General features: G+C 39.7%; 2 protein-coding genes across 14 annotated transcripts in view; one reads left to right on the plus strand and one right to left on the minus strand.

Annotated features, from left to right (window-relative positions):
• Positions 1-8,986: 8,986 nt before the first annotated feature.
• On the minus strand, positions 8,987-21,217 carry LOC109910421 (non-histone chromosomal protein HMG-14-like). Of its 12 annotated transcripts, none has more exons than XM_048602764.1 (7): positions 20,973-21,122; positions 20,763-20,805; positions 19,960-19,983; positions 19,396-19,431; positions 19,260-19,310; positions 19,077-19,181; positions 8,987-10,019 (listed from the first exon to the last, which is right to left on the minus strand). In XM_048602764.1, the coding sequence occupies exons 2-7, from the start codon at positions 20,775-20,777 to the stop codon at positions 9,927-9,929; spliced, it is 324 nt and encodes a 107-aa protein (XP_048458721.1). In that variant the 5' UTR covers positions 20,778-20,805; positions 20,973-21,122; the 3' UTR covers positions 8,987-9,926. The 12 variants fall into 12 exon arrangements, with proteins under 12 accessions (XP_048458721.1, XP_048458720.1, XP_048458722.1 ...); XM_048602763.1 differs by having other exon boundaries at positions 20,919-21,050; XM_048602765.1 differs by having other exon boundaries at positions 20,916-20,987.
• A 103-nt stretch (positions 21,218-21,320) lies between these two features.
• The window catches only part of get1 (guided entry of tail-anchored proteins factor 1), a 30,928-nt gene continuing 28,985 nt past the window's right edge, over positions 21,321-23,263 (plus strand). For both annotated transcript variants that reach the window (XM_020509607.2, XM_048602762.1), the window contains exon 1: positions 21,321-21,533. In XM_020509607.2, coding sequence (XP_020365196.1) covers positions 21,444-21,533 — 90 coding nt within the window. In that variant the 5' untranslated portion in view covers positions 21,321-21,443. The remainder of the gene's footprint in view (positions 21,534-23,263) is intronic.

Consider the following 23,263-nt stretch of genomic DNA (forward strand, 5'->3'; position numbering starts at 1 on the left):
TTTTATAGTATGAGAAACCTGGTATCCATCCTTTTGACCCAACCCTTACTCAATCACCAATCTTACACTAACACACATTCAAAATATCCCAGCAAAAAGTACCTAAATGTTTATCACGACTGTGTTGCTGATAATCAAGTCCCACAATTCCACAAGCCATGCCAAATGTGTATGAATCTAATTAAACCACAGAAGTCAGTTTACCTAACTGACTGCAACTCAGCATCCAAAAGTAAGATTTGCCTGATCTCGTCATGGACATGAAAAGTAATTCTACTTATTACAAAAATTTATAAGCACTTATGCATTAACAAAAATGAGAAAAAGATGGATTATTAATTACTAGCATGAACTTAAGCTATACCACATTTACCCCCTTTACATACTCATTTACAAATAACAAAAATCAGATATTTTGACTCGTATACTAAGGACTGTGAAAAATGTAGCTTTAAAAAAAGTGCGGAATCCTCCCAGTCCCTTAATGTTGGCATCAGAGGGGAAGTTAGGAAAATTGTATGAGATGGCCAGTGAGGAGCTCCTTGATGTCGAGAGCAAAAAGTGTGATATTCCAACCAAGTGTTAAATCGCGAGATGAAATTCTCGCAAATGAGTGGCGACAGGCCTATTTGCATGTATTAACAGCTTATTGATAATATCAGCTGATTAATATGCAGTTTCCCATTCTTCCACCTGATCGATTGAAATAGGACAGCTACAGTTCCTAACATGATATATTTCCATCCCCATCCCCATCTGCCTTTCGTAGGGACTGCTCTCTCTGTGACTCCCTCATCCGCTCAACACTCCCCACTAGCCCCACCACCCCCGGCACCTTTCCCTGCAACTGCAGGAAGTGCTACACCTGCCCCTACACCTCCCCCATCACCTCCACTCAAGGCACCAAACAAACCTTCCACATTAGACAGAGGTTCACCTGCACATCCGTCAATGTGGCCAATTGCATCCGCTGCTCCCGATGTGGCCTCCTCTACATCAGTGAAACCAAGCGGAGGCTCAGAGACTGCTTTTGAAGAGCACCTGCGCTCGTGACAAACTACAACACCTTCCAGTCGCGAACCATTTCAACTCCCCCGCTCGCTCCCTGGGTGACATGTCTATCCTGGGCCTCCTCCAGTGTCACAATGACGCCACCCACAAACTGGACAAGCAGCACGTTATATTCCACCTCAGGAGCCTACAGCCCTATGGCCTCAATGTGGACTTTACCAGTTTCAAAATCTCCCCACCCCCGGCCTCATCCCTTGACCGACCCTCTCTCTCATTCCCCCCTCCTTGACCTGACACCACCTGTCCATCTTCTCTCCCACCTATCTACTCCTCCCAACTCACTGACCAATCCCCAGCACTCCCTACCTGCACTCACCTATCACCATCCCACCTATCTTTCCCAGCCCCACCCTCCTCTCTTTATTTCTGAGCTCCCTTCCCCACCCCCTATTTCTGAAGAAGGGTCCCAACCCGAAATGTCAACTTTCCTGCTCCTCTGATGCTGCCTGTCCTGCTGTGTTCCTCCAGCTCCTATGTTACACTGCTTCTTGACACTCCTTTTGATTTCTAAGTTTAATTGAAAAATAAACATTTGAGAACAAGAAAAAATTATCATCCAAATGATTCCAGTCTTAGCATCCATTAAGTAACATCTTTATTTTGATTAACAATTCTGGTCCCATCTATTAGAAGGATGATGTTGAGCTTGAGAGGGTGCAGAAAAGATTTGCAGGGATGTTGCCAGGACTGGGGGTTTGAGTTGTGGGGAGAAGCTAAACAGACTGGGTTTTTCTCCCTGTAACATCAGAGCCTGGGGATGGGTGGCCAGGGTCTTTTTCCTAGGATGGAAGTGGTCCAGAACCAGATGGTGTGGGTTTGGGATGGGAGGGGAAGGTTTTGGGGGACACCTGGATGGTGATTTAACTTTATCGCACAGGCCATGGTGCATGGGTGGAGCGGGCTGCCGGTAGAGGCAGGTACAATTACATGATTTAAAAGGCAGCTGGATGGATATATGAAAACTTTAGAGGAATATGGGCCAAATGCTGGCAAATGGGACTAGGTCAAGTTCAGATGTCTGGTCAGTGCAAACGGCTTGGACCGAAGGTTCTGTTTTCTGCTGTACAACTCTGACTGTATCTCCGCTCCACCTATAATGTTGCACTTTGGAGTGGACTGGCTCCTTCATTGCAATGCTGCTAATTGGACATTATGCACAGAAATAAGCACCCATCTCATGGATTAGATCAGGTTGCACCTCAAGGCTGCTCGCTTGCTGTCTTGGTTTCACACACTTTGTGCCTTCTTCGATGCTCCTAGCGTCTCTGCTGTGCCTTGCCTCTTGGTGCTTTGCTACCTCAACCACATATTAAATGCCACAATACTACCTTGGCATTCTGCTTAACACAATCACAAAACCAGGCAATTGGTCATGGTTGTCAGCAATCATCAGTCAAGGGGGTGGACATGATGCTTATGGCTTCATATTATGTCAATCTCACACCAACTAATCTAAGAGTTACCGATATTGCAAACACAGTGTGTGCATCAACCAAATGGCCATGTCTCGGGGCACAGTCCTCAGTCAAGCCAAGGGGGCTGCCATCAGTCCCAGGTCAAAGGCACTGTCTTATCTCAGTCTTGCAGCTTGGATATGGTCAGTCAACTGCCTGGGTCATTGAGGGATAGATGGTTCATACCTCTATAGACTAGGGAGTGGGCCATGATAATTCCTACTGGCCCAGTGCATACAGGCAGGGAATTCAATGCTGGTGAAATGTTCAGAAACTAGTTGGGATCTAGTCAGCCATCAGTGCTGTCCATCCTAATCATCCAGTAGAGTGGGCAATGGTCAGTCCTGGCATTCAGCAGAATTAAAGGCAAGAAGGGTTATCAGTGGATATTGCTGTAGTTGGGAAGTGGGGGAACACACTGCTGAGGATTGGAGGAAGCGCCCTGCTATGCAGAGGGGACAAATGCGAAAGAAGGAAATTCAACATATAAGGGCAGGGGCAATGTTAGTGCAATGATAAAAACACAAGACACTGCAGAAGGGAGAATTTTCAGTGGTCACCACATGGCCTTAACTTGTGGGAAGTGGTTGGGGAAGAGACAATGGAACATGATGATGGGTATGACTAAACTGTAGGGCTAAGGCTCAAGAGGTAATGACGACAGCTGCAAATGTAATTCCACATGGCGTGTGGGAATATGTGGAGAATCAGTCATGATGGGCTATTCTTGGAATGCCAGGAAGAAAAGGAGAGTACAATTGCACCTTGATCTGATGGGCCAAGGAGTGGCAGATGGAGTTTAGTTTAGATAAACGTGAGGTGCAGAATTTTCGTAAGGCAAATCAGGGCAGGAGTCATACACTTAATGGTAAGGTCCTAGGGAGTGTTGCAAACAGAGACCTTGGGTTGCAGGTTCATAGTTCCTTGAAAGTGGAGTTGTAGGTAGACAGGGTAGTGAAGGTGGTGTTTGGTACACTTGCCTTTATTGGTCAGTGCAATGAGTAAAGAAGTCATGTTGCAGCTGTACAGGAAGGACATTGGTGAGGTCACTTTTAGAATACTGTGTTCAATTCTAATCTCCTTGCTATAGGAAGGATGTTGTGAAACTTGAAAGGGTTCTGAAAAGATTTACAAGGACGTTGCCAGGGTTGGAGGGTTTGAATTACAGGGACAGGCTAAATAGGTTGGGGCTATTTTCCCCGGAGCATACGAGGCTGCGGGCTGATCTTTAGAAGTTTATAAAATTATAATCATTAGGGGCATAGATGTGGTGAAAAGCCAAGATTTTTTCCCCAAGGTAGTGGAATCCAAAACTAGACAGCATAGGCCTAAGGTGAGAGGGATAAGATTTAAAAGGGTAGGCAGGGGCAATGTTTTCATGCAGAGGTTGGTTTGTGTATGGAATGAGTTGCCAATGTTGGCTGATACAATTACAACATTTAAAAGGCATCTGGATGGGTACATGAATAGGAAGGGTTTAGAGGCATATGGGCCAAATGCTGACAAATGGGACCAGATTATTTTAGGATATCTGGTCAGCCTAGATGAATTGGACCGAAGGGTTTGTTTCTGGGCTGTACAGCACTATGACTGTATGACATTGAGGTTTGCTGAGGGAGGACTGATCACCAGGTTGAGATCGAGACTCACCGCACGAAGCGAGACTTGTGTGATCTTCCATATTCAATCAACTCCTAAATGTGAACTGTGAATGGAAAATGACCGTGACCACAGAGGGAGTGGGCTGAGTCTACTTTTTTATTATCTTCGTCGCAACATGAGGCCCATAAGGGGTCAGTTGCAGACTGGTGCCGTAATTATAGCATCATGAATGTGAAATGCATGCAGTGTCCACCTCGCTGAGGTACAGATGTAATCTTAATCATGTCATTGTCTTCAACCAGCAATGACAAGTCATTTTTCCGCAGCTGAATTAATCATAGGATCCGAAAAGTAGCACCACCTACAAAGCACAAAGATAATGTAAGATCTCATCGACTAATTGGGGCATGGGACAGATTCCCTCTCACATTTAATTGTAAGTATTCTGCAACATGACCTTATATGCAATGATGCCTTTTTTTGATGATGTGGGAATGGGAGCACAAGGTCTCAGTACTGATGCAGTACTTGCAGTCTCCAGCTATCCATTTATGACATGACTGGTGCTGCATTTACAATAAGGATGAAACTCAAAGTACTCCGTACAGACATTCCTCCTTGTTGGATTGGTCCATGTCCCACTGTATGGAGGAGTATGTTAAACTGTCATTTGTCAGTGATTCGAATGCTGACTGCATATGTTCCAAAGCACTCTTCTTTTTCTTATGTTCTCCACATGGGTTTATTGTGTGACTGATGGATCCAACCCCGATAGAGCTTATTGTCATTTTGGCTACGGTGCAACAAAAGCAATGAAGAAGGAACCAATGTGCAGCAACCCAGGACCAGCAGAAATCTCCAGAGGATGCTGAACAGCCTCCAACTGAAGATATCACAGCTGAAAGTCCACTCAATTTGCGCAGGATATACAAGAGGCTTAGAATCTATCCTCCTCAATGCCATTTCCTCCAGATGAACAAGGCACAGTGTCAGCACAGGCTGAGAATATCCTGGACATTGTCACAGAACTACGTCAGGTGCTGGAGTGGAAGCTATGAATAGATAGGGTGGGTGGCTATCCTATCCCGGTGCTGTTGACATCTGCATTGAACTGTAATGTAACTGCATTCTCCTAAGGAGCCTCTGGGGACCTATGTGGGATCTCACATCCCTCAACCCACAAATATATTAAGACTGTTAACAATACAATTTATGCCAGACCAAACTGCTTCATTTTGTTTCCCTGTGAAGATGCAAGTGCTGCAGTCCAGGCATCAGGCTTTGACAACATAGTCAACATGCCCTGGTGCTGAGCATGATAGACCTCACAGGGCACAATGACATAACGCAGTAGAGTCTATCAATAGAAAATTGCTCCATTCCAGCAGAATGTAAGTCATCTGCTATCATCTACCACATCTTAGAAGTCTGCACCAAGCACCCTGACAGCTGTGATGTTGCCTTTGAGGACTCCACTGTTTCTGCTGCATACAAGAGTCCAGATACCTAACAAGAGTGGCTGCTGTGGGACAAAGGCTACCTTCTATCATCATGGCTGATGGCTCCTTAACCCAACCCCTCCACTAAGGTGAAGCATTAACACAATGCAGCCAATTCTTCCCCCAAGATGGGCCCTTAAGATGATTTTCTGGTTTTATACTTAAATGCACACAGTATATAAAACAAGATGTGAATTTTTGGCATACTTTGAAATTAGCGGTGCTTGTCTGCAAGGAGATTAGGGCTGTGACCTAAATATCAAAGGATACACATTCCATTGAAAGGACAGATAGATGGGCAGAGGATCAATGTTGCTTTGATAGTAAAAAATGAAATTAAATCAATAGCAAGAAGTGATGTAGGGTTGGAAGGTGTAGAATCTGTGTGGTTGGAGTTGAGAAACTGCAAAGGGAAAAAGACCCTGATGGGTGTTATGTTCAAAGCAGAAGTCAGAATGTGAGGCCAATAACCAATCAGGAGATAGAAAAGATCTGTGAGAAAGGGACGATTGTAATAATCATGGGGCATTTCAAAATGCAGGTGGACTGGAAAAAATGACTTTTGGTAGCAGATTACTAAGAAAAGGAATTCATGGAATGCCTAAGATTTTTTTGGAGCAGCAAACGGACCATTCTGAATTGGGATTTGATATCACAAATCAAGACCATAAAGATAGAATGGGTTGTTCTCATGTTCCATTTTTATTGATGATGACACCGTGTTGACTGTAAATTGTAATCAGTCTTTAATTCATTGGTTAATCAGTTGGACCAGGGTTTTTCCTTTTGCTTTATGTTTCAGTTTTTTCTCTTTTCTTAAAAATGTAGTTTTACCTGTTCTTTTGAGAGAGAGAGAGAGAGGGGGAGAGAGAGGGAGAGAAAGAGACATTTCTCCCCATAGTCTCACACATTTCTAAAGACTGCCAATTGAAAAGACACATCAAAAGACTGTCTCCGGGCAGCATTCCCCTGACCAAATAACAGGTAGTGCCAATTTGTCTGGTCACAGTACTGACTCTGTTCCAAAAGAATAATATAGTATTGTGTTGTACACACCACTCCTTGCCATTTAAAAAAAAGCAGTCCATTTTACCATTTTCAGTCCACAATCCAAAGTGAAAAAGGTGTGATCATTACATTATAACTGATCCTCCTTCTGCTGTTACCCCATATACCCCAACACCTTTAGCCTCTAGCAATCTTTGACTTAAATAAGTAATGATCCTACAATATTAGCAGGTGTCTCTGCCAAAAACTGAATAGTTGTGTGGAGCTTGCTGATCTTCTTGATATATCTACGTTCACATTTACCAACTTTACCATAAAACACAAGCTCTATGCAAATGAGGCAGCACCTTATAATATATCTGCAGCACAGCACTTGGTTGAAGTAACACTGCAGTGAAAAATATCATTAAATTATCCAGACTGAGGACAGAGGATGCATAAAAGACTGTCAGCAGCAATAAGAGGCACAACATAGTATGATAGAGGTGTCAGGAGTTTATCATTTCTGTTATTTATTCTTTCATGGTCGGGTAGTCTAACACTTAAGGTTTGTTTCAGCAGCATTTTAAAAGAAATTTATTTTTCAAGAATTTTAAATACTTTAAATTGCTTTTTACAGCATTTTTAACGCATGACATTGTTAATGTGAAGTTCATTGTACCCGGTCAACCATTAGCAACTCCAGAGTTGCTCTTCATCATGCATGCAGTGGGGCAGCAACCTGATGCTTACAGGACACGTAGGTGGAACAGTTGACACTTCGTTGCACATACAACTGAACATTTGTACAGCTATCTACAGAATACTGTAATTTTTTTTACTGGGTGACAGAGCATAGAAGTGTTAGGATCTGGTACAAGGGGCCATTCGAATGGAACTGATCTGCTCCAATGTTGGTTTGGGGTAGGGTGGGGGAGTGGGAGGAACACCAAACTCCATAATGGAGCTGGCCAAGTTAGGAATGTGAACTCACACCTTTCTCCCATGCTAGTGAAAAATTGGATGATGTCAGGAATTGGACGGGAATCCCAGAATTGGGTCCTTTCTACCATTAAAAAAAGTCTGTGGAATCTCCATAACTGTAGGCCAAAATGGTAAAACTTCCCAGATAACTGTTGGGTTTCTATAGGATTTGGACATAGATCCCTTTTGTCTTTGTATGAAGATGTTACCAGATACTGTCATACATTTTTTACTTTTAATATGTATTTGCTAATTAAGCAATACTTAAGATTCAGTTAATATTCCTAATTGGTTTGACTTAATGATGTAACAAAACACAGCCCCATCCAAGCAATCCATGAGATATAGGTACTAATTTAAAATTATGACATTGCATTCACGTCATCTTGATTGCTTATCATAGACTTGGCAAAACTAGAGATTCCCCACAAACAATGTGTTGTAGTTTTATGTTTAATTACATAGGAATGATGTGGGTACCATATATCATGTTCTGTCTGTATGCTATTGACACTTAAAGCTAACTCCATATTAAATTTGCTGTGCATCCTTTAGAAATCTGTTTATCACACTCTGGGCATTTTGGACAAGTGAACATTCATCTCATCTCTTTCCACTATGTCCAGAAGCCTATTCTTGACAGAATTACCACATCAAATTACCAGACTGATTCTTGGGATGGCAGGACTAACACTGAGGAAAGACTGCATCAATTAAGACTACATTCACTTAAAATTTTTAGAAGAATGAGGGGGAAGTGTCATAGAAACCTATAAAAATTTTAACAGGACTAACAGGGTAAACTTAGAGTGTTCCAGCTGACCAGGGAGTCCAGAACCAAGGGTCACATTCTAAGGATATGGGGTAGGTCATACAGGACTGAAATGATGAGTCATTTCTTCACCCAGCGGGTGGTGAGCCTGTGGAATGCTCTGCCATAGAAAGCAGTTGAGACGAAAAGATTGTATGTTTTCAAGGAGACAAATATAGTTCAAATATAAACGTGAAAGCAAGAACAGGGTCCTGTGTAGAATGATCAGTGATCATATTGAATAGTGGGGCAAGCTTAAAGAACTGAATGATCTACTTCGGTTCCTATTTTCTACATTTCTGTATTCCTTAGCTTGATTAATGGTTAATCCCTCCTGTATTTTGAGCCTGATACTGTATAGCCATTGCAGTAGTGAATACTTTTATGCGAGTATGTTTTTCAAAAGCTTTCCCTTGCTATTCTATTTCCTTTGTACATATACCTGTGCTGAGCTGTTACCTAACCACTTTGGTTAGAAAGTGAAAGTGTTTGAATGTTGCTTAGGATCTAGTTTAGTGACAATTTCAATAGTCAATAATTATTCATGCTCAGCTACAAGTTAAGAGCTGAGAGTACTCTGGAACTATACCTTCTATCATTATCTCCATTTTCACAAAGGCAAAGAGAAAGACTTTCATAGTAGTGACAGATCGGATGTCTGTACTATTTACTTTCCCAGAACTTTGCACTTACACGTCTTAGAAGACAAACTATAAAGTCAAGACCAAGGCTAATAACTTCCTCAGAGTCGACCCATCTAATTATGGTTTCTATTGTATTTGCAGAAAAATTCTGGTGGCAGACCTAGAAAAGCTGCTCTGAAATTCCTTGCCCAAAAAGCGTAGTCATCAGATAAAACTAAGTAAGAGAATGAGGACTAATTCAGAACACAGACTCAAAGAAGGAAAGACTTACATTTATATAGCTCTTTTTCATGATCACAGGACCTCTCAAAGCACTTTATAACCAATGGAGTATTTAAAGGAAGTATGGTCAGGAAACATAGCAGCCAATATGTACTCCATCAACTTCCACACACAATGTGACAATGACCAGATAGTTATTTTTAAAACATTTGCCAAGACATCAGGGATAATCCCTTCATACCACTTCTTTAAAATAGTACCATGGTTTCTTTATATCCAATAAAGCACGTAGATGATGCCTAAGTTTAATAGCTGATCCAAAAGATGGCACTTCCAACAGTGCAGCATCCCTTTAGTAGTACACTAGTGTGTCAGTCTTTTTTTCTGCTGAAATATTGGTTTGGTGATTTAACCTGGAATTTGGAGATTTAGAGGTGGGAACACGATCAATTATGGCATAACCGATCTTGTCAACATAAATTATTTCAATAAAAACTATCAATGCTTTTTTGTATTTGCATTAATCCATCTCTTACCATTTATTTCTCTCTCAATGTAAGGAATTTCAAAATGTAAGCAATCAGCATTTACTATTTCTGTTAATAACAGATGACAATTTTTTTTTTTAATTGAAAACAGTAATACATCTCCTTCATTTTTTCAGTGTCCATGTACTGGTGATCTCCGCTTGATACATTTCAAGAAATGCTGACTGATGTGTAGTACGCAAATGCCAGTCTTCCTCCTTTTAAGCATAAACACATTCACACACAATTTTTTAAAAGCCAATTTTGTCTCAATAAAGATTTGGATATAACACCACTTACTTTGAAGAGCTAATGATTAAAATGTGCTAGAAAATAAAAAAGGAGTTCACAGCTGAATAACTGATAATGTTCTGGAAAATTAAGCACAGTGCATACATTAATATTAAACACAATCCAAATTCAGCATGCAGTTGTAGCTTTATGCAAACTACAAACAACAATTTGCACATATATAGCCCTTTAATATAGTAAAATACCACAAGATGCTTCACAGGAACAAATAGTAAACAAAATTTGACAAGCCACGTTAGTTAGTTGTAACTATTTATTATTTAATCATTAATGAGAACAATTGACCAAAGAACAGTGTCTTAAGTGAAGATAGGGTGTGCAAGGTCAGCCAGAAGAGTATTGGAATCGTTGAGTTTTAGGGGGTAACAAAGACAAAGACAAGGTTCAGCAATGCATGTGCTGAGGCAGGGAAGAGTCAGATAATGTTGCAAAAATGCAAGTCAGTCATCTCGGTAATTGAGTGAATATGGGGGCAGAAGCTCAGGTAAGGGTCAAATGGGGGATCAAAGTTTGGAACAATTTTCAGAAACAATTGTGGCCAAGGAGAGAGAATTCACTCATTGCCCAGAAGACAGTTTGTGGCAGGAATCAAAGACAATGGCATTGGTCTTTCAGGCTTTTGGGAAACAGGCCTTCAAGTAAAATAGTTAATGAATGTTTTAAAAGACACCAAGGATAACATTGAGAATGATAATTTATCAGAACACTTTACAAATATGTTTTATTTGAAGCCATTTTGAACATTATATATTTCAGTTACTAAGAAAAACTGGTTGACAAGTTTTTAGATTAAGCATGACTTTTGGAAAACCAGTGGCCAGATTAGGCAATCAAATAAATAATTTCTTGAATATTGCTGGATAAAAGAGCAGTTTGATTCCACTGCAGTCTTCAGAACAAATGCAAAAATGTTAAATTTCAAAACATCACAATCTACTCTTGGAGAAAAAATGTGATTAGTTGATGCAGATTTGCTGAAGCTTTGTCATGGAAAAAGCATGACGAACAATAAGTTTTCAAAGTTTCCAGGCTATTCAGAAAAGGTTTGAGTGTTCCTTTTATTTGCAGAGCACCAACATTCCCTGCACGTGAATGTAGTTGCTTCTAACAACATGAGCCATATTATGAGCTCGACTAATTTTAAATTGGTTGTTTAAATCATTATACTATTCTTCGGCATTTATTTCTGAACAAAAAAATTGCAGATGTTGGAAATCTGAATCAAAAGCAGACAAAGCTAGAGAAACTCAGCAGGTCCAGCAGCATCTGTGGAGAGAAAACAGAGTCAACATTTTGTGACTAGCTGAGTTTCTCCAGCTATTTATTTTTGTATTCATTCCTGTTTTGTTTAGTCATTGGTTGAGAGGTTTTAGGGATTTAGATGGCAGTGCTTCTCTTGCTGCCAAATTCCCAACCTCAGCAATAAATTTCTATTGCATGTCATCCAGGCCTGAATGATTGTGTTTTGAACTAGGTCACCTTTAGCTTTGAAAATACATCTCACACTGTAACTGAGTCAGAATAGGTACTTACAACTTACACTTATCACAATGCTTGTCCAATATGAAGTACCGAGTGAGCAGAAATTTCCTCCAATTAGGCATTGGAAAGACCAATGCCATTGTCTTTGAATTCCTGTCCCAAAAACTCTTGTTCTCTGGGCAAAAGGTGAATTTCCTCTCCCTACCCATTAATTGTGGCTGAAGACTGTTTGAAACCCATTTCAATAAAATGAATACTGTATCTAGCAAAACTAATTGTATCTTTAACAGAAATCTTGGGAGAAACTTAGAGGTTTCTTTGAAAAACAAAACTGGGTTTAATTTTTGCATTTATAATTAGGCAAAAAAAGTTAAATGAATGGGCCACTAATTATCTCTCTCACCCAAATATGGAAAAGAAAATTAAGCAAAGCATTAAATGGGATGACATTTATTATCCAGAGGCAAAGGTGAAAAATTCACCCCAAATTGTTTGTAATTTTAATGTGTTAGCTGCACAGAATTCAAATTCTTTGTCTAATGCCAGAAATCTTTTATGAAATCTGATCATTTGTTAGGTCAGGTAAATTTCGTGTCACTGTTTCAACTTGAGACTTTTTAAAAAATTTATGAACAGAATGAGGGTGCTGCTGGCTAGCCAGCATTTATTGCCCATCCCTAATTGCCCAGAGGGTAGTTGAGAGTCAACCACATTGCTTTGGGTCTGGAGTCACATGCAGGCCAGACCAGGTAAAGATGGCAGTTTCCTTTCCTAAAGGATATTAATGAAGCAAATAGCTTTTTCCTGACAATTGAAACATTGTCATCAGATTCTTAATTCCAAATTTTTTTTTAAAAGTATTGAATTCAAACTCCACCATCTGCCCTGGCAAGATTTGAACCTGGTTCCCGAGAACATTATCTGGGTCTCTGGATTAACAGTCTAGCGATAATACCACTGGGCCATCATCTCCCCCCCATATTGTATATTCGTACGAGTACCAGGTAATAACCATTTCCAAATGAAAGAATTTTTACCTTCTAGTCAAAAGCCTTCCAATTTATGCATCCTCATTATTAAAATCCTGGATGTCATTGTCAATCAGAACCTCAACTGAAATAGCTACATGAATATTGCGGCCAAAAGAGCTCAGAAATCAGGAAGTACCATTTAATTCCCCGAAGTCTTTCTACCATCCACGAGTCAAAACAGGAGTGCAAGGGAATACTCTGTATTTGCCTAGAAGTGCAGGTACGACAACTGAAGCCTGAACATCGAAGACAAAGCAAGCCTTTTTTCTCAATAACTGCTTTTATCACTTGCGCAACATGCCTACAATGTGAACTATTTCATGTGATCTCTACTGGTGGACATGGGCATCAAGCAAGGTTCCCTCCAATGTGACGCATTTTAGTTGGAAGGACATGGACAGACAATAGGAGTACAATGCTCAAGAGCTCAGGGATCTGGGTGTAAATGTGCACATATCACTGAAGGTGACAGGATAGATGAAGTGAGCAGTTAAGAAAGCATACAATATCCTGGGCTTTATTATTAAAGGCATACGGTACAAGAACAAGGAGGTAATCATAGAATCCCTACAGTGTGGAAACAGGCATGCTGAGCTTATATGAGACTTGATAGACCTCAGCTGGAGTATGGAGTGCCACATTATAAGAAGAATGAGAGTGTACTGGAGATTGTATAGAAGTGATTTACAAGAATGGTTCCAGGGAAGAAAAACTTCCAGCAAAGAATATAGATTGGGAGAAGGCAAAGAGATCACTTAGAAGTTTTCAAATAATGAAGGGGCTGGACAAAATAGATAAGGAGAAGCCATTCCTGTTCAAAATAAACATCAACAAAAAAAAAGGGCACAGATTTAACCTGATTTGCAGAAGTGAAAAATGTGATGAGAAAAAACATTCACACAAGAAATAGCTCCAAATTGAATGCAGTGCCTGGAAGTGTGATGGAGGCAGGTTTGAGTGAAGCATTTGAGAGGACATTAGATGATTACTTAAATAGAAATGACATGCCTGTGTATGGGGAAAAAGACAAGTGAATGACACTAAATTATAATGCTTATTTCAAAAGCCAGTGCAGATTCAAATGGCTAAATGGCCTCCTGCTGTGCCATAACACTTTTGTGAAGTCTGACACCATCTGAACTTGAATCATATTGGCATTTTTTCACCACTGCCGTTTCAAAATTCTTCATCTTGTCCCAACGTCATTATAGGAGAACTATCCACAATATGAACTGCAGTGGCTTGCAACTACCTTCATGGGCAATGAGGCATTAGCAATGTTGAATATCTACACAGCATAAATAAAACAAATAACTCTGTCTCATATCACTGACAGAAAACAAGTCTTTAAGACATGTTCTGTGACCAACTATAATATGGGTATAATGAGCCAAATAGCTAAAACTACTTCAAAACATATGCTTCCTAAACTGAAAGACACATGCCACATTCAAGTATATAAATTGCATGTAACATTGCTTTATAACATGACAAAGGGCCTTCTGCTTTACACAGTACATATCAGAACCACTAGTACTAATTTAGACAATTGATAGTGTGGAGCTGGAGGAACACAGCAGGTCAGTCAACGTTTCTAGTCCTGATAAAGGGTCTAGGTCCAAAACGTCGACTCTCCTACTCCTCCAATGCAGCCTGACCTGCTGTGTTCCTACAGCTCCACTGTATTGACTCTGACTCCGACATCTGCAGTTCTTGCTATCTCTGATTGTTCGGTATTGTGTAAATCAGCAATACTATTTGTAGCAATGACGTGACAGTCTTGGCTTTATTCATGGATGAACAGGCCCAGCATGGGTAATCATCAGGGATAGTGGTACTTGTCTTTGTAAATACTGAAAGACACATGGAACCATTAATATTTTGTAGGTTCAAAAGTGCAATGGCTGTTACTGGATTAATAATCGAAAGACTGAGTGGGAACTCAAATCCCAGCAGGAATTAAGATTGTTTCAGTAATTTATCAGGACAAAACAAAACTGCAAAACCATTGGACTGTTGTGTAAGAACCCAGTGGTTCTCTAATGTTTGGACTATGTTACTCCAGTCCCACACCAATATGATTTGATTCTTAACTAATCTTCAAAAGTAGCTTAATAAATCACAACTGTATCTCATGGGCATCTTAGTGTTCCCTTTGGGCTACAAATATAGAGAATATACAATTTAAAAGGAAAGAAAAACAAAATAGACAGAGTTTTGCAATTGAGGACAAGATGTATTGTTTGGCTGTTTTGGCAGATTCCCATGGACTGTCACCAGTGGAAAACTGAAAGAGTAAATGTGTGATATTATGGGATGGCAACATCTTTGCAGACCGAACAGCAGTGGTTTGTGTATTTTTTAAAACATCTATCTCTGCAAATATTGTTTTCCTACTAGTTCTGGAAATATTGTTTGAAGTTTGCAGTTATTAGTTATGTACTCAAGTAATTGCCTTACCATAGTAAGAAACATACCAACTTCAAATTTATTTTAAGCAGAAAATTGCACTTTTTAACCAAAGTTAGAAGCAGCAGGGCTTGAACTGACAAGACCCATAAATGATCTGTCTTGACATCGGTTATAAACATGCTTAATAGCAAACTGCCCAAGGTTCTCCAGCAGCACCTCCAAAGGACAAGGGATGTAAGGTACCTATCATCTCAGGTGATTACCATTGTGATTTGTCAGATTACCACTGCTTAAAAGCCACTCAGTCAAAAGCATGGAACTTTCTACCTAACATGAACTACAATAGTTCGAGGTGACCCACAAACGCTCTCAAGAGCAACAAATGCTGGCAGCAGTGCTCTATTCCCAAGAATGAAGTGGAAAAAAAATTAAGCTGGGCCTCTCCACCATGAAAGCTGATTCTGGAACGAAGAGCAACCTGCTACTCTTTTCCTGGATTGCTTTACTTTTGTGTGTAATTACATTGGAATTTAGGAAACCGATGGCTAATTGGAAATAAAAACTAATATAATTTCTCCTCTTCATCTTCCATCTGATGGAGTTTTAGCGATCTCAGATCATTGATTATCCTTCTAAAACAGGTGAGAGTTCCTTAATGGCTACTATACAGAAAATTAATCATCAAATCTGAACGTTTGGTTTATCAAAGTTTGAAGCCAGTGGTTAAGATTCCACATTTGTTTTCAGTTAGACTGAAAACAATTTTCTTAAACTCAGGGCTCCTGTAGCACAGTGGTAGGATCCTTAACTCTTGAGCCTGGAGGTCCAGGTTCAAGTAACAACTGCAACAGAGGTATGTCATAACATCCCCAAATGGGTTGACATAAAAATATATATTTTTTCCAAACCTGCTGAAGTAAATAATTCATTTTAAATCTCATTCACTTTGGTCTTCATTCCAATCACTAGGTAATAGTCCCTTAAAGAAAGATTTGTATTTATCCCTTTCACAACCAGATGTCACAAGCACTTAGCAGACAATGAAGACTTCTAAAATATGCAGTTATTGTTGTAATCTAGAACGATGTTCACGAAAAGTCGAGGCAGTTGTAATGCCCCGCCAATTGTTGTTTTCTATTAGATTCACATGAATTCAGAGGCAAAAGGACTGTTGATGCTAATACAATCACATACTTTGCCTTAGTAAATGCCTTAAAAACAGGTTTCACCATGTATATTAAAAAAAAACTTGAACGTTCTACTCAAAGCTCAGCATTGTTTAAATAGTAATATCAAGATAATTTCAATTTAATGAAAAATACAAACAAAGCGCATGTACATTCAGATTTAAGTAAACTGCAAGATTAATACTCCAGACCATTGTCTGTAGACTCTGCCGCAAAATTTAAAAACTAATCGAATTGGAAGAATTACCACTAAAAATGTCAGAAGCCATCTATTGCTTATATACTGGATACCAACATCAAATCCATCATATACTGCTCACAATGTGGTCTCCTCTACACTAAGGAGATGAAGCGCAGACTGGGCATACACTTTGCAGAACACCTATGTTCTGTCCACAAAAACAACCCTCAGCTTCCTGTTGCCTGCCATTTCACCACACTGTTCCCTGGCCAACATCTCTGTTCCAGGCTTGCTCCAGCAAAGCTTAGCACAAGCTGGAAAAACACCTCATTTTCAACTTGGGAAGCCTGCAACCTTCTGAACTCAATACGGAATTCAACAATTTTAGGGCGTGAGCACCTTCTCCCATGTCCTTACCCCAACCCCCACACAACATGCCTTGTCATTACACAGGCTGCTACCACACTCAACCTACTGTAAGCCACTAATGGTCTCCATTAGCAACTATTCAATCTCTCAGGCTAAATTTTACCCATTCCTTTGACTGCACCAAGCTTTTTTTTTCTCTTACTCTCTGGGCTCCATCTCCACCCCCACCAACCTTTTCCTAGCCACAATCTGTTCTAAAGAAGAGTCACTGGATCCAAAATATTAATTCTGCTTTCTCTCCACGGATGCTGTCAGATGTGCTGAGTTTTTCCAGCAATTTCTGATTTTGTTCCATAATTAAATTTTGAAGATTACACAAGATACTCGTACAAGGTACAAGACAGATGTTGGAATTTGCTTCTAACGTTCCAACTTTTGGTCAAAATTAAGTTCTTCTGATAGCAGAAGCATGAAAATAAAGTTCTATTTTGGCCAAGCAGAAGATTTAACTTCACTCAAGAATCCCTCCTGTATTAGTGACATGCCTTCACTTTGTTCCATTCCAGTATTCCTTAAATACATTCCCACCAGGAACTGGATTGAATGGGTTTACTTATTTTGCAGAATCCAAACTTTCATCAGATGCCTATGTATTTATTCTCTCAGTTTAGACTTTGTGCATTCTCTATTAATCCTAGCTCATCCAAAACCGTTCTTGAACCCAACTTGGCACCAAGTCCTCTTCATGCATCACTACCCACACTTCTGGTGTACACTGGCACCCAGTTCAAAATATCTTGAATTCAAAATTCTCATCATGTTCAAATCCACTCATGGACATATACTTCACCAAGTCTGCAACAGACTTACAATCCTGATAAAATGACGTTCCTTTCCAATCACACAGATTCCAATTACCATCAACCTACCAGAACAGCTGTGCCTCCAGCAAGCCAGGCCCAGAACTATTCAGTTTCTTCCTCAAATCTTCTCCATCCTCTTGTAAGAATTATTTTTTAAACCTACCTCTTTGACCAAGCCTTGGGTCAACTGTCTCAATATTTCTTGATGTAGTTCAGTGGCAGTTATTCTCTGATAAAGTTTGTGAAGTGCCTTGGAATTGTTTTAATCATTTTAGTGATGTGCTGTTCCAGGGAGGCTTTGTAAACAGTTACTTTTCTTAAAAATTAATATTTTTCAGCAAAGTTTTTTTTCCAAAAAGATCATCCCATTTCTATGACCTAAAAATCCACAAGATCCACACTTAAGCCATGTATTTTATTGATTTTTTTTTTGAAATTCACTATTACACAGATACAGCTATGAACAGTCTGTACAATCCTACACAGAACCTGTACTGAAATAGAAAGTGAATGTCTCCAAATACTTGTAGTTAAAATGTTAATACCATAATTCTAAAGTTCCAGTGATTTTTCAGCATGATGTTTTTGAAAACTTCAGTTACTATGGGAACATTGACCAAATATGTATAACATTTGTTATGTACGCATGGCAGTCAGAACTTTGTCTGTGGGTAACTCAGCCTATTCACACTGCTGACATGTCACACTATAAACCCAGAAAACTATCTTAATGAACCCATTCACAGCAGTTTCACAGAAGAAAAAAAGAAATCCAAGAAATACTATCACAGATATTGTCAAGACAACATTGCCACAGCTTATGAGGGAAATCCATGACTAAAACAGATTGAGGCAGTTATCTATTAAAATTTCAAACAATGGGCACACAAGTTACCTAACATTTGTTGTTTAACATGAGTCCAAAATATTTTCAGAAAAGTCAAAGTTTTTTTTTTCTCTCCTTTAACTGTCCCACCCTTGCCCATGGAATGTTACATTATATCTGGATTAAAAACTGACTTTCAAACTCACTAACATCTCTCACCGGTGTGTTTGTTGACTTCATGGCAAAATTCCTGTAACATCCAAGTATACAATTATTTTATCTTTAATATAAAAATTTAACATTTACAGACATGAACTTTGGTGCAAAACAGGTGGCAGGGAAAGGAAGAACAGTGTAATTGTGTTGGGATTCCCTATTTCAACATGGCGTTGCCCATTTTTGAATGACTAAAACCTTGCATTTACAAAATAGTTGATAAAAATATTCCTCTGAATTGTACAAGAGGTACATCGACCAATGATTAGGGACAAGACAGATGTTATTCTGACTTGGCTTCATTTTCTCCAGCAATGGGTGCCTGCAAAATATGAATCTGCATTAACATCCAAAGTAAACAAAAATTCATATGATCATTTTGATTAATCTATTTACCTCATTGTTTTTCCGTTCACCATTTTCTGCAGGTACAGAATCATCAGTGGCTTCTTGATTAGCTTGTGGAGGATTTGCTTTTGCTGTTCTGGCCTTGGTTTTTTTCTGCAGAAGAAAGGCAGTTCTAGGGCATGTTTCAGGGGGAAAAAAGTTTCATAATTTATAACTTGAACTAAAACTCACTTGAGGAGTCGGTTTCTTTTTTGGGTTTTCATTGGGTGGTTTTATACTTCTCTGAGAAGGTAGAAGGTTAAAAAGTCAATCATATTTTACAAAAGAACTTCACTTGAATAAAGATTAAATTAGTTTTATGTCTTACCTTCCTCAATTGCATATGACTAGGTGGTGGTAGCGACTATAAGAGAACAAATAATTAGTGAGTTTATACAATAAAAATACAGACCCAGTCCAAACTTTGACATCTTCCATTCAAATCGTATAGTGCAGACAAACTTTAACATAAACATTTCTACAACGAAGCTCAGCTTCTTAAAATTGAAAGGTCCAGGTTGCCAAAAACATTACACTCCTGATAATTTGAGAGAAAGGCAGTATAACCTTGCTTTACCTGAAAGCAATCTAGTAACTAATTTACATTTTCAGTAGTGATGCAGTGCTATATGAAGGGGGACAATAACACATTGCTTCGAAATAAAACAGAACATCAAACTAAGTTTATAATATTCATAGAGATACACAATTGTTTCAATAATCTTAAACAGATATTCATAATCTGCAATTAATACATTCTATTTTTTCCAAATAATGTTTTAGTACAGCAAGCCTGTTGTACAATTGCAATTTAAACCAGATTTTTATGACTCTAAACTGGACTAAAACAGTAAACAAATTTGACAGCAATATTAATTAAGATGCATCTTACTTTGTTTATTACTGTATCAGCGGCCTGTTAAATTAAAAAAAAAGCAGTTACAAAAATAAATAATTCAATAGCGCTAGCAACATCATGAAGGAAAAAGGGATAGCCTTCAGGGCTAGGATGGTACTGCTGAAATGTTTGCAAACTGTCGTCGGTAAGATCGAGGAAACATGCGTAGGGGGGAGGATGCAGAGCGCAATAAGGGACGTAATGCAAATCCTTCCCGCCTATTTGTAACCTGCTGGACAAAAAACTTCAGAACTCCGTACTGCATTTTCACCCCTCCAAAAGGTTACGGAATATTCGAGATTCTGAATGGAGCCGCCAGTTTGCAGAATGAATATGCAGCCTAAATCAACATGGCTCTTTATGATTTACACTTTACTCCCCCCCCACCTTTGTCTCCTGGAAAAGCCCGCCTGTAAAAATACATACACGGAGAAGAAAACATTTTCAACACTTTTATGCATGTTTGGTTGCGTGTGGAATAATTTCTTATACTTTAATTTATCGACAAGATTTTATCCTTCCACAGAATTGATGGAAGCGCAAATTTCCAGTCTGCTTCTGGAAAGGGATTACTCCAGCTTTTTCATATATAAAAAAAATTCTGGTATACTTTGTCGCAACAGGATTTTATTTTAAAAGGAGCTGTTTTATTTAGCCAAAGGCCGAACGTTGGAGAATTCTGAATACAATTCCATTAAAAAGTCAAACATGTAACACACTCGCAATATCTTTCGCCTCCCCCTTTTTAAATCCATTTATTCCCTCCTCGAAAAAATACGAAATTAAAAACTACTCACCGCCTTCTTAGGCATGTTTGGAGGGTTTGTTTAAAATATATATCTGCGTAACGAAAAAAAATATAAGATTGGGAGGGAAGATAACTAGTACACAAACAGATTACACTCCTATAACATCAAGTTGCGCTGCCAACCCCCCGGATCCTATACAACTACCTTGTTACAATACAACTATAGAACGTTAATACATCCAAACCAACTAGTTCGAACCAGATTCGTTCCTTTACTCAATATCACCGATCATGATGGCGAGTCCTGAGCGCCGATTGGCTATCGTAGCCTATTAACATGCATTCAAACCATATCCAGCGAGTTGATTGGTGACCCGCTCTGTGCGAGCTGTTTGATGTTTGGGTTGAGGGGGGCGTGCAGAGCAGCGATGCTGATTGGAAGCTGTCTCGTATTCTTGTTTTCTAAACGTTTTGCTGTCTTCAACAAAGGCGTGGTGAAACCTATCTGTGATTGTAAACCCCAGCACTTATTTCCAACGTGTATGCATTAAATCATTCGTGTCCCTCCTTCCGTGTAGTTTTTTTAAATTGCTGTGTTTCACTCAAATTGACTTATTGATGAAATTCCTTGTTAGTGGAGGATACCATTTGCGAGGAATGACTGGAGTTTAACTCCATTTGCGGCTGTTATCGTGAGCTTTCTTTTGGGGTGGGGTTATATGATAGCAACATGGCGGAGAGCTGTGCGTGGTTGTTAGTGCTTGGCTCAGTTTTATTATGTAGTCTGTTCAAGATGTTGTTGCCGACCCTTTCCTCACTTGTAAGTATCTATGTGCAAGCTTAGACTAACAATGATAATTGAGTACTTCTTTAAATGCAATTTGTATAATATATAAACATTTAAAATAATATTGCCGGCTTCCTCATCTGTACAGATATTGTAGCAAAGGAAAATATTTAATTAGGTGTATAAACCGTAGTAAAATTTTGGAAGGTATCTTGTATAATTTAGGTAGTTTGCTGCCCCTATACAAACATAAAACGGTGTATTCAAAGCAAAAGTTCTCATTAGCGATTCCTTTTCAACAGTGTTGTTACTCATAATTTATACTATACATACGAGTGAAGTCAGAGTTACTTAAATTTGCGGAGTAAAGTGTGTCAAAAACTGCAATGAATGATACTTGTGTCCTATTAAATTAAGATCACTGTACCCGAACCGTTAACTGATTTCTCCACAAATACTGCCAGACCTGCTGAGCTTTTCCAGCAATTTCTGTTTATGTTTCTGATTTACAACATCCGCAGTTCTTTCGTTTTTATCTAAATCGTGGGGGTTCTGCTTGTAGTTGCCAAGAGCTAGGGAAATGCAAATGTTTATGGAAGCCTGTTTTTTTAACTTCTTGTAGACTGGAACTTTGTGTAACTGGTGTGCTTATTTATCTTAGATTTTCCAGCATCTGCAGTTCCTACTATCTCTGGTTATGATCTGTGTCTTGTCTATTATGTAGTTTAAGGTCGAAGAATAAAGCTGATAATACATAAAATTCAGTTATTGTTTAAAAAAAATCCACTGTAATTCCAAAGTGATACAGTAAATTGGATATCATGTTAAACCAAGCTACTAATAACTTTAGCCAGTGTTGTAATGAAAATGTTTGATTGATTAGTACAGTTTCAGAGTGTTTGAAATTAATTTGTTCAACATTGTCACGTGAAAGCACAGACTGGACTAGTATAAATGTCAGAAATTAATTTCTTAAAACACCTCCACCTCCTCCAGAACTTCCAATTCCCCGGTCCCCAACACCTCATCTTTACCATGGACGTCCAGTCCCTCTACACCTGCATTCCCCATGCAGATGGCCTTAAGGCCCTCCGCTTCTTCCTGTCCCGCAGGCCCGACCAGTCCCCCTCCACTGACACCCTCATCCGCTTAGCCGAACTCGTCCTCACACTCAACAACTTCTCTTTCAATTCCTCCCACTTCCTACAGACAAAGGGGGTAGCCATGGGTACCCGCATGGGCCCAAGCTACGCCTGCCTCTTTGTAGGTTACGTGGAACAATCCCTCTTCCGTACCTACACCGGCCCTAAACCCCACCTCTTCCTCCGTTACATTGATGACTGTATCGGTGCCGCCTCGTGCTCCCACGAGGAGCTCGAACAGTTCATACACTTCACTAACACCTTCCACCCCAACCTTAAGTTTACCTGGACCATCTCTAACACCTCTCTCCCCTTCCTGGACCTCTCTGTCTCCATATCGGGCAACCACCTAGAAACCGATATTCATTTCAAGCCCACCGACTCCCACAGCTACCTAGAATACTCCTCCTCCCACCCACCTTCCTGCAAAAATGCTATCCCCTATTCCCAATTCCTTCGCCTCCGCCGCATCTGCTCCCAGGATGAGGCATTCCACTCCCGTACATCTCAGTTGTCCTCGTTTTTCAAGGACCGTAACTTCCCCTCGGTGGTCGAGAACGCCCTCAACCGTGTCTCCCACATCTCCCGCACCTCATCCCTCACACCCCGTCCACGCAATAA

The sequence above is a fragment of the Rhincodon typus genome, chromosome 11, assembly GCF_021869965.1.
Source record: "Rhincodon typus isolate 14 chromosome 11, sRhiTyp1.1, whole genome shotgun sequence".
Lineage (NCBI taxonomy): Eukaryota > Metazoa > Chordata > Chondrichthyes > Orectolobiformes > Rhincodontidae > Rhincodon > Rhincodon typus.